A 12580-nucleotide genomic window follows, 5' to 3' on the forward strand; every position below is an offset into this window, starting at 1 on the left:
CAGTGTACAACTTGTATAGCAGTGTAGATTTACTGTCTTCTGAAAATAACTCAACACACAGCCATTAATGTCTAAATAGCTGGCAACATAAGTGAGTACACCCCACAGTGAACATGTCCAAATTGTGCCCAAAGTGTCAATATTTTGTGTGACCACCATTATTATCCAGCACTGCCTTAACCCTCCTGGGCATGGAATTCACCAGAGCTGCACAGGTTGCTACTAGAATCCTCTTCCACTCCTCCATGATGACATCACGGAGCTGGTGGATGTTAGACACCTTGAACTCCTCCACCTTCCACTTGAGGATGCGCCACAGGTGCTCAATTGGGTTTAGTCCATCACCTTTACCTTCAGCTTCCTCAGCAAGGCAGTTGTCATCTTGGAGGTTGTGTTTGGGGTCGTTATCCTGTTGGAAAACTGCCATGAGGCCCAGTTTTCGAAGGGAGGGGATCATGCTCTGTTTCAGAATGTCACAGTACATGTTAAAATTCATGTTTCCCTCAATGAACTGCAGCTCCCCAGTGCCAGCAACACTCATGCAGCCCAAGACCATGATGCTACCACCACCATGCTTGACTGTAGGCAAGATACAGTTGTCTTGGTACTTCTCACCAGGGCGCCGCCACACATGCTGGACACCATCTGAGCCAAACAAGTTTATCTTGGTCTCGTCAGACCACAGGGCATTCCAGTAATCCATGTTCTTGGACTGCTTGTCTTCAGCAAACTGTTTGCGGGCTTTCTTGTGCGTCAGCTTCCTTCTGGGATGACGACCATGCAGACCGAGTTGATGCAGTGTGCGGCGTATGGTCTGAGCACTGACAGGCTGACCTCCCACATCTTCAACCTCTGCAGCAATGCTGGCAGCACTCATGTGTCTATTTTTTAAAGCCAACCTCTGGATATGACGCCGAACACGTGGACTCAACTTCTTTGGTCGACCCTGGCGAAGCCTGTTCCGAGTGGAACCTGTCCTGGAAAACCGCTGTATGACCTTGGCCACCATGCTGTAGCTCAGTTTCAGGGTGTTAGCAATCTTCTTATAGCCCAGGCCATCTTTGTGGAGAGCAACAATTCTATTTCTCACATCCTCAGAGAGTTCTTTGCCATGAGGTGCCATGTTGAATATCCAGTGGCCAGTATGAGAGAATTGTACCCAAAACACCAAATTTAACAGCCCTGCTCCCCATTTACACCTGGGACCTTGACACATGACACCAGGGAGGGACAACGACACATTTGGGCACAATTTGGACATGTTCACTGTGGGGTGTACTCACTTATGTTGCCAGCCATTTAGACATTAATGGCTGTGTGTTGAGTTATTTTCAGAAGACAGTAAATCTACACTGCTATACAAGTTGTACACTGACTACTCTAAGTTATATCCAAGTTTCATGTCTATAGTGTTGTCCCATGAAAAGATATAATGAAATATTTGCAGAAATGTGAGGGGTGTACTCACTTTTGTGATACACTGTATATATATACAGGGGTTGGACAAAATAACTGAAACACCTGGTTTTAGACCACAATAATTTATTAGTATGGTGTAGGGCCTCCTTTTGCGGCCAATACAACGTCAATTCGTCTTGGAAATGACATATACAAGTCCTGCACAGTGGTCAGAGGGATTTTAAGCCATTCTTCTTGCAGGATAGTGGCCAGGTCACTACGTGATGCTGGTGAATGAAAACGTTTCCTGACTCGCTTCTCCAAAACACCCCAAAGTGACTCAATAATATTTAGATCTGGTGACTGTGCAGGCCATGGGAGATGTTCAACTTCACTTTCATGTTCATCAAACCAATCTTTCACCAGTCTTGCTGTCTGTATTGGTGCATTGTCATCCTGATACACGGCACCGCCATTGGATGCACATGGTCCTCCAGAATGGTTCGGTAGTCCTTGGCAGTGACGCGCCCATCTAGCACAAGTATTGGGCCGAGGGAATGCCATGATATGGCAGCCCAAACCATCACTGATCCACCCCCATGCTTCACTCTGGGCATGCAACAGTCTGGGTGGTACGCTTCTTTGGGGCTTCTCCACACCGTAACTCTCCCAGATGTGGGGAAAACAGTAAAGGTGGACTCATCAGAGAACAATACATGTTTCACATTGTCCACAGCCCAAGATTTGCGGTCCTTGCACCATTGAAACCGACGTTTGGCATTGGCACGAGTGACCAAAGGTTTGGCTATAGCAGCCCGGCCGTGTATATTGACCCTGTGGAGCTCCCGACGGACAGTTCTGGTGGAAACAGGAGAGTCGAGGTGCACATTTAATTCTGCCGTGATTTGGGCAGCCGTGGTTTTATGTTTTTTGGATACAATCCGGGTTAGCACCCGAACATCCCTTTCAGACAGCTTCCTCTTGCGTCCACAGTTAATCCTGTTGGATGTGGTTTGTCCTTCTTGGTGGTATGCTGACATTACCCTGGATACCGTGGCTCTTGATACATCACAAAGACTTGCTGTCTTGGTCACAGATGCGCCAGCAAGACGTGCACCAACAATTTGTCCTCTTTTGAACTCTGGTATGTCACCCATAATGTTGTGTGCATTGCAATATTTTGAGCAAAACTGTGCTCTTACCCTGCTAATTGAACCTTCACACTCTGCTCTTACTGGTGCAATGTGCAATTAATGAAGATTGGCCACCAGACTGGTCCAATTTAGCCATGAAACCTCCCACACTAAAATGACAGGTGTTTCAGTTATTTTGTCCAACCCCTGTATATGTATATATATATATATATATATACAGGGGTTGGACAAAATAACTGAAACACCTATATATATATATATATATACACTCCTGATCAAAATCTTAAGACCAGTTAAACAATTGCAACAATATGCATTTTGCACTATTGGATCTTAAGAAGGTTCTAAGCAGAGCTTCACAATGCTAAAAGAAGAAATGGGTGCAAGAAATAAAAACTTTTAAAGCAGCCAATTTTTTGAAAACTCCATTTACACTCAAACATGCTTTTTTCAGCTGATCAAAAGTTTAAGATCACAGCCTTTAAAAGCCAAAATCTGTGCAAAAATTTGGATTCCATGTCATTTTCTGTCAAGTATTTACACTGTCAAGACCTCCTGATGGCAAAAGCAAAAAAGCTCACTGACTTTGAACGCGGTAGGATGCTTAAGCAAGGCCTAAGCTGCATAAGCAAGGCCTCTCACAACGTGCCATTGCTGCTGAGGATGGATGCAGTAAGACAGTCATTTTGCATTTTTTAAAAGATCCTGAGGGTTATGGAACAAAAGAGTGAAGTGGTAGACCCAAAAAAATTTCACCAGCGCTGAGCCGCAGGATCCGATTGGCTGTCCGTCAAGACACGGGACGATCCTCGACCCAAATTAAGGCCATTACTGGTGCTGACTGCAGCTCAATAACCATCAGACGGCATCTGCGAGGGAAGGGCTTCAGAAACAAAAAACGTCTTTAAAGGCCACGTCTTCTTCAACGCCACAAAATTGCCCGTTTAGACTTTGCAAGGGAGCACCAAACATGGGACATTGAAAGGTGAAAGAAAGTTGTATTCTCTGATGAGAAAAATTTAACCTTGACGGTCCTGATGGCTTCCAACGTTACTGGCATGACAAGGAGATCCCACCTGAGATGTTTTCTACGCGGCACAGTGGGGGAGGCGCCGTCATGATTTGGGGTGCTTTTTCCTTTAATGGAACAATGGAGCTTCAGGTTGTGCAGGGGTGTCAAACAGCAGCTGGCTTTGTGGAGGTGTTGCAGCGGGCATCCCTCATGACTGAGGGCCCTCGTCTGTGTGGTTATGACTGGATTTTTCAACAGGACAATGCTGCCGTGCACAATGCCCGCCTGACAAAGGACTTCTTCCAGGAGAATAACGTCATTCTTTTGGACCATCCTGCGTGTTCCCCTGATCTAAATCTGAATGAGAACATTTGGGGATGGATGACAAGGGAAGTTTACAAAAATGGACATCAGTTCCAGACAGTGGATGCCCTTCGTGAAGCCATCTTCAACACTTGGAGCAACGTTTCCACTAGCCTCCTGAAAACACTTGCATCAAGCATGCCTAAACGATTGTTTGAAGTGATCAACAAGCATGGTGGAGCTACTCATTACTGAGTCCTTTTTTGACACTTTGATTTCTGTTTTAAGGGGGTTTTCGGGTTTTTTTGAGCTATGGTCTTAAACTTTTGATCAGCTGATGAACAGCCTATTTCAGTTAAATTGTTGTTTTCAATAAATTCCCTGCTCAAAAGTTTTTGTCTCTTGCACCCATTTCTTCTTTTAGCATTGTGAAGCTCTACTTAGAACCTTCTTAAGATCCAATAGTGCAAAATGCATATTCTTGCAATTTTTTAACTGGTCTTAAGATTTTGATCAGGAATGTATATATATATATATATATATATATATATACACACACAATTATATTATTATATAATTACATACATAAAATAATTTTTATTTATCTATGTATTAATTTAAATATATTTCTTTGCACAACAGCCATTAAATAAAATAAATTCCTGCAACGTGTCACATCCGAACATGCATCTTTATTTATAATCTGATTGGCTGTAGCACCAATCAGATTAACATAATTAAATAATTGTATTAAATTAATTAATACATATTAATTTCATATTAATTATTTAATTAAAAAAACAAAAATAATAAATAAATACATTAATTAACAATTAATTTTTTTATTAAAAATATAGAATTTGTACATATTTTTAGAATTTTTTATATAATTATGTACATAAATAAAAAAGAATAAATATATATATATATATATATATATACACACACACACACATTACATACATTTAAAAAAATACTTATTTAATACATATTAATTAATATAAAAAATAAAAAATATAAATAAATTAATTAACTTATTTATTTTTTTAATTAAAAATAGTGAATTGAAAAAAATAAGAAATTGTAAATCATTTTAATAATAATTTTTTATTTATTTATACATATTTGTTTGCACAACAAAAAATCCTGCCATGTGTCACATTAAAGATTTAGCATTTATGATGGTGTGAATTATCGATGGCTTGGTGCAGATCTGGATCTGCGTCTGCATCGTAGTTTCTGCTTTACAGATGAGCAAAGGTAATGTTGTTTATGATTAAACAGTACTCATTCATTCATTGTCTGTTTTACCACCGCTTTATCCAATTCTGGCTCACAGTGGGTATAATTCACTGGGCGAAATGCAGGAAACACCCTGGACAGGTCGCCAGTCCATCACAGGGCATGATTAAAGAGCAAGTCAGAATAAATATCACCGCTCAGTGACCTCGTACACGTACACACACCAGCGAAGAACCCTCACTCACACACCAGAGCTAATTTCTGAGAAAGCCAGCGGCGTGTTTGGCCCAGGGCACAGGAGGAGAATGGTTAATAAAGAACACGAAACTGTGTTTACACGACGGTTACTGATTTAAAGCTCGACTACACGCAAGTCAGTCTTTATACACAGGTAAACACTACGGTGTGTGTGTTATCGCAGGGAAACGCTGCTCGACGACACACCTCGCCAACTCAGATTACAAGCTTTACAGAGATGTGTGTGCGCATACATGCGTGTGTGTGAGGTGTTAGTGAGACTGTGCTTCATCCTTTTAAACAATGAAATAGAGAAAGAAAGATTGATGAAGTCATGTATGAAAAAAACTAAAAAATATATATATATTATTATAGACTTTCATTATTAGTTATTAATTAATAAACAAATACCAAATATGAGGCCTGATGACAATGAAATTAACTTTTTAAAATCAGTCATTTCATAAAAATGTAGGTAAACTATAATAAAATATACAGATGCATTGATTGAATTTTTTTGTTGGCAGATTACAATTGTTTTAATTATTTTTATTATTATTATTATTATTATTATTATTATTATTATTTTAAATGGTTGATTCTGAGATTCCAATTTTGGCCAATTTTTTTTTTTTTTTTTTTTGTTTGTTTTTACTATTTTGTTTATTTGTTTATTTTTTTACTATTTTTTTTATTTTATTATTATTATTATTATTATTATTATTATTATTTCTTTTTATTATTTTATTTATTATTATTATTAATAGTTATTATTATTTATTTTTTATTATTTTATTTATTTTTATTTTTTGTTCTATTTTAGTTAGTTTTTCTTTTTTACTATTTTATTTATCATTATTATTATTATTATTATATTTTATTTATTATTTATTTATTTTTTACTGTTTTACTTAGTAATTTTCTCCCTTTTTTCCCCAAATTAATGTAGCCATATCATTGTGGCACCTCATCTTGGGCTCAGGTAATGAATCTAAAAAAAATGTTCTAATTTATTTATGCATTTTCTCCCATTTTCTCTCAATTGAGCATAGTCAGCTTGTCTTCTGCTGCCAGGGGATCCCTGATTGCAATCGAGGTGGGTATTTTGCTGCTCACGCCTCCTTCGACCCTTTTTTCGCCCATGCATTCTGCACAGGTGCCTCTCTACCTGCTAATCAGGGTTCATTACACAGTGTTTGAAGACCCCACCCACACAGTCCGGTCACCTCGCCCTAGCAGAAACGTGTCTGCTGCAGGCACTGCCAATTCACAGGGCTGGAAGTTCTACAATAAAGTGGTGGACCACCGCACGGAAATTGGTGGCTTTAAATTAATGAAATACATCAATCATTTCTTTTGACGTGTATGTAAGCCAATGACCAAGGTCGGAGGTCAGAGCAGAGGGTCGGCCATTGTACGAGGCCCCTGGAGCAGACAGGGTTAACAGTGGCTGCATAGCAGAGCCTGAATCTTCCGATTGGTAACCCAAGCTCTACCTATTTGGGACTAGGCTACCACTGTCCCAAATATATGTGCGTCTAGGTGCTGGCCAATGACCAAGGTCGGAGGTCAGAGCAGAGGGTCGGCCATTGTACGAGGCCCCTGGAGCAGACAGGGTTAACAGTGGCTGCATAGCAGAGCCTGAATCTTCCGATTGGTAACCCAAGCTCTACCTATTTGGGACTAGGCTACCACTGTCCCAAATATATGTGCGTCTAGGTGCTGTACCGGACTGTGGACAGGCAGATGAAATACCAATCCATCCACCCTAAAACCAGACGTATGGACACCCTACAACAGGCGCAGACTTCAGCAATCAACGTTCTAGTTTCTCTTAAAGCTGTTCAATGAGGTTAAGGTCACATGACAGAGCTTTATAGACCTGTTAACAATGGGTGTGACATATTTGAGTGTAATTCTATAACTGTATTGCTTTAGAATTAAAGGAGACATGGATTGTTAGATAGTGACCAGGACAGTGTTTGCTTAGCCAAGGCACCATTATCGTTTACGCAACGGACAAGCAAAGCTGAACCAATGACAGCAATCCATCTTATGGTCAACAAGCCTACAGTGACGCCTCAGAAGGAAGCGTGGACCATAAAACACACCCTGCCTGCGTATCGAAATGACAAACTCGGTTACTCTTCCAACTTCTGAGGAAAACTTTTTCGTGACCTGGGCGTGCACGCATCTCTGATCTCAAATGAGGCCGTGCGGTCTAAACACATGAGCAGTTGTATTGATGAACACGGAATAGCATGATTACACCAATCATTTTGCAGCTTTGTGAGCCACCAAGACTTACAAAGAGTTACTCGCAATGCCAAGCTTCGGTCCACCTTAAAAAAGGGAGTCAGCCAGCCGTACGCGCCGCCTAAACTCTATTTAATGCACCGGAGCCACGTCGGATCCAATATGTCGCTCGTCTCTGCTTCCATGCCTGGCTGACGTCGGTTCTTTGGACTGCCCGCCCGCTCATTACCCCCTTAATTCATGCCCGTGTTGAGCGGAGCGCAGGGGAGAATAATTAAAAGGATAATTAAGGTTTTTTTTAATGATTTGATTCAGTGGACCCCTTTCACGTTAACTGCGCCTTAGAAGGCATTCACCTCAGACTCCCATTATTGTGACCTTGGCTTTGTGGAACTGAAGTGAGACTGGAGGGTAAAAAAAAGAAAAAATATATATCAGCCAGGCTGTAATTAAGGGGTTTTGGGGGGGTGTAAAGGTTAACTCATGCATAAACACATTGAGAGAGACACTCAGTGTGCTTAATCATATGGGTATGGCCATTGGTGTTAAAAAAGCTAGCCCAGTCTTCTACACATAGGCATACAGCTTGCAGGGTGCTACTAGTGGAATAAGGATCTGGGTTTAAGCCTCCAATTACTCTGGCTCCTCTGGTTTCTATCCACCTAGCATCTTTAGATGTTAGTAAATAGGGTGTAATGCCATTAACTTAATAATATCTTCCTCATAGTAAATGTGCTGAATGCAGCAGATATAACCAAGCATAAAAATCAATTTAATAAGGGCAAAATCCTTATAGCCAGATGACTGGGTTGGCATATCAACAACAAGGGACAGACTGACAGTGGCCCAAGGCTGGCCAAGCCACAAACCGCTGACAGTTTGTTGGCCAACCATGGGTCATAGACGCTAGAGGACTGGTACGGAGCTACTGTGACTTAAATTGCAGATCCTTTTAATACTAGTGATTAGATAAAGAACACAGAGTTAATCAAACCCTTATATGTGGGGCTGCATAGCTGCAGGCTATCAAAGTGTCCAACCTGATACGAAGGCATAGAAACTGGACATTAGAGCAGTGGAGGAAAGTGGACTGGTCAGACTAATCACTGATGCACTGTAGATCAATCCAGACACCTACACCGGACGTATGGACACCCTACTCCAGGCACATATGTTGGTCGAGAAGACCTGGCTTGCAATCGTTGTTCTAGTTTATCTTGAAGGGGTTCAATGAGGTTAAGGTCACATGACAGGGCTTTATAGCTCTGTTAACAATGGGTGTGACACTGGAACTGAACAATATATAGGATGGGTACCATACTTGGCATGTAGTGTGGTGTGTATTTGAGTGTCATTCTGTAATTGTGTTGCTTTAGATTCTGATCATGATCAAGGCTTATTGATACACGTGGGGAGCGAAGGCTGGCCCGTGGGGTCCGATCCAACAGATAAGCTACTGTAGCTCAAATTGCTGAAGAAGTTAATGCTGGTTCTGATAGAAAGGTGTCAGAATACACAGTGCATCACAGGGGGACAAACACAGTAATGGGAAGGTGGTTATAATTATATGCCTGATCGGTGTATATATAGTGTAAGTCATAGTAAATTAAGTGATGTAATGAAAATGTTGTCCTATGGTGTGACATCAATTCAAATGAAATTAAATGGCTTTTATGAAGGTACAGTTAATCCACTGTAGTGGTAAATAGTTCCACTTATGTGAGTGATAAAAAGGCTACAAGTTCACAATGGAATTGGGAAACAGCTATTAATAATTTACATAAACAAACTATTAATTAAAATTTGCATAAAGGGATTCGAACTTTAAACACAACTGATCTATATTTAACATTATTATTGTGTATTATTTTTATTTAGTGTGGAAAAAGAAAATATATCTGGTAAACACTATAAATTAAAGACATTTTGGACTTTGAACATTAGAATTTCATAAAATCTTTATGAAAATAAGTAGTTTGTTTAGAACAAGAACCCTAACCCTAACCCAGCACCCTTCTAAAATTCTTAAGCCTCTTGGCTCCAGGGGTGCTGTACTATTTTATTGATTATATGTATAAATGACAATATATATAAAATTATCCATTATATGTATCAATAGATGTCATAACTAGGGCGGCATGGCACAGCTGGCAGAGTTGTGAAAAGTCCATGTGCGTTTCCTTTAGGTACTCAAGTTTTCTTTTTCTTTTCCCCTTTTTCTCCCACTTTGGCGCATCCAGTTTCTACCCGTCAATCATCCTCTCACTAAAACTGGTCCCTGCTCCTGATTGGGGAGGACGAAGCTGCTCCACGCCCCCTCCGACACGTGCACAGCAATCGAACATCTTATCACCTACACTTGACGAGTGCAGTGCAGTACAGCGCTGTGTAAGGAGAGCCACACCCTCTACCGCACTCCTTTCCCATCTCCGTGCAGGCGCCACCAACCAGCAAGCAGAGGTCGTAATCGCACTAGTCTGAGAGAGAGTCCCCATCCTGCTTTATCCCGCCCATATCTGAACAACAGGCCAATCGTTGTTCATTAGGCCGCTCAGCCTCAGCCGGCAGGCAGAGCCGAGATTCGATACGATGTATTCGAGATCTCAGCTCTGGTGAACAGCGTGTGTTTTTACCGCTGTGCCACCTGAGCGGCCCCGTACTCAAGTTTTCTGTCACCATGTAGAACGTGTAACTGGTGGACCGGTGGTTCGGCCACTAGGTTCCAGTTGCCCTGACTAGAATTTTGTCAAAAAACGAATAAACAAATGAGTGTTTGACTAAAGCAGAACATCTAGTTCCAAAAATCCAATTGAAACCATTTGAGACATAAGCTTTTATTATAAATTTCAATGCAATTTGTGTATTTTTGCTTGTGTTGTATCTCTTTGATGAGAATCTTACATCAGTTAATCAAAGAAGTCCACTTCTGATAAATAAGAACCTGATTTCTTTAGGTAAAGAAAGGTAAAAAGTTCAGGGGGTGGCGCTGGGGTTTCGGTAGAGACGCTGTGTTAAATATTTGCGATAGACGCTCATGAGACAAGAGGTGTTTGTTCTTTCATGTCAGGCTCCGAACGCGCCACACCTTTGGACTCGAGGCAATAGAATGAGATAAGTCAGTAAACATGACCAGAACGATAAGAGAGACTGCGCTTTGCATAGCTGCCGGCTCATAAACATGCAGGCGTACGAGCCAAAGAGGGCGTTTCTAGCACGTATAAACGGTACTTATAAAAACGCTACATATAAAGCCATCAAAGCAATTGCTTCAGGTATGTCTGTTAGGATGCAATCAACTTGAGCTGTGTTTCAGCAAACCGGCTATATTATACACCTGAACACGTAACAGGTTTGCATTACCGCACACACACACTCGCCGTTATACAAGACCTGGAAATGACTGGAGTAATAAAGAGAATGGGTTTGAGACTTCCTTAGCATATATGAACCTCTGCTTTTACTTGGCAGCCAGACTGGCGGACTGGAGGAAGTAAGTCCCAGTGAAAGTGAGTGTGATTAAAGAGAATAAAGCTGCCGAGTTGATTAAGAGTCTCAATTAAGAGCAGTTAAAGAGGAGGTGTGGGTGGAAATGGAAGCAGCGTGGAATTAAGATCTGACATGATGTGTCTGATTTTATTGGTTGAGAATCATGGTTAAAGTAAAGAGGCTCCAGGAACATACTAGAACACCACAGCTGACGTCACAAACCCATAAGTTAGAATCTCAGCAGATACCGCCAGGCCGGACGCCTATATGGACAATAATTGGCTTCGTTTGGGGTGGGAATGCCGGAGGGGATTCCTCATAACTGCTGCAATTACAACCTCTGTACAAAATACGGGGGATAATGGGGATCAGTGCGTGACTCTCCATTTGCAATACTAAGCACCATGTGAACTTGTCTCATGCAGGTGAAAAGAAGTGGTCGACTACTGCGCTCTTTGGAGAGGGGGTGTGTTAGTCAGGCAACCTGTCCAGTGTGTGTACGGCCTCTCGCCCCACCACAACCCTGAGTAGGACAAAGCGGTGGTAAGACAGACAATGAATGAATAAAACACTATAGATCCATTAATCAATTAAAGCGTTCTGGAACCACATTGCAGATCATAATGTCTAGACCGTGTGTGCGTGTGTGTGTGTGTGTGTGTGTTTTAGTGGACGAGCCGTACCTGTTGCAGCATGAGAGCTTGTTGCTGCTGAAGCAGAGCCTGCAGCTGTGGAGGTGAGAGGATCTGCTGCATCTGCTGAGGAGTGATCATTTGTGGGGTCATCATAGCCATGGACACTGGAACCTGGCCAATCAGAAACAAGCAAAAACTATCAGTAACTGAACAAACACAGTAATCAAAGATATGATGCAGAGATAACTCCCTGAATTGCCTACCACAGACACACTACCCGAAGTTTAAAGTGGTCGGATCGCCATACTGCTCACCCTAAACAACTCAACCTGTTGTAATTGATAATCTTTACGTCACTGGGGTCGAGGTTACACACTACACAACTGATTACCAATAGGGAGTCACCATTTTTAGACCAGTAGGAATCGCAGACAAGGTACCACTGTATTTGTACATGTCTGTCTATCTATCTATCTATCTATCTATCTATCTATCTATCTATCTATCTATCTATCTATCTATCTATCACTAGGATGGATGGATGGATGGATGGATGGATGGGTGAATGGCTGTATGGATGGGGTGGGTGGATGGATGGATGGATTGGGTGGGTGAATGGATGGTTAGATGGGTGAATAGATGGATGAATGGGTGGGTAGGTGATTGGGTGTGTTGGTAGATGGATGGATGAATGGATAGATGGATGGGTTGGTATCCATAGTGGATAGATGGATACATGGATTGGATGGGTGGGTGGGTGATTGGGTGAGTGGATAGATAGATAGATAGATAGATAGATAGATAGATAGATAGATAGATAGATAGATAGATAGATAGATAGATAGATAGATAGATAG

At 41.3% G+C, this 12580-nt stretch overlaps 1 protein-coding gene across 1 annotated transcript in view; it reads right to left on the reverse strand.

Annotated features, from left to right (window-relative positions):
* The window catches only part of foxp4 (forkhead box P4), a 201205-nt gene that overhangs the window by 69821 nt on the left and 118804 nt on the right, over positions 1-12580 (reverse strand). Inside the window, exon 4 of the mRNA XM_062986129.1 lies at positions 11772-11894. Within this exon, the coding sequence (XP_062842199.1) occupies positions 11772-11894 (123 nt within the window). The remainder of the gene's footprint in view (positions 1-11771; positions 11895-12580) is intronic.

Source organism: Trichomycterus rosablanca, chromosome 24 (assembly GCF_030014385.1).
Source record: "Trichomycterus rosablanca isolate fTriRos1 chromosome 24, fTriRos1.hap1, whole genome shotgun sequence".
Taxonomy (NCBI): Eukaryota; Metazoa; Chordata; class Actinopteri; order Siluriformes; family Trichomycteridae; genus Trichomycterus; species Trichomycterus rosablanca.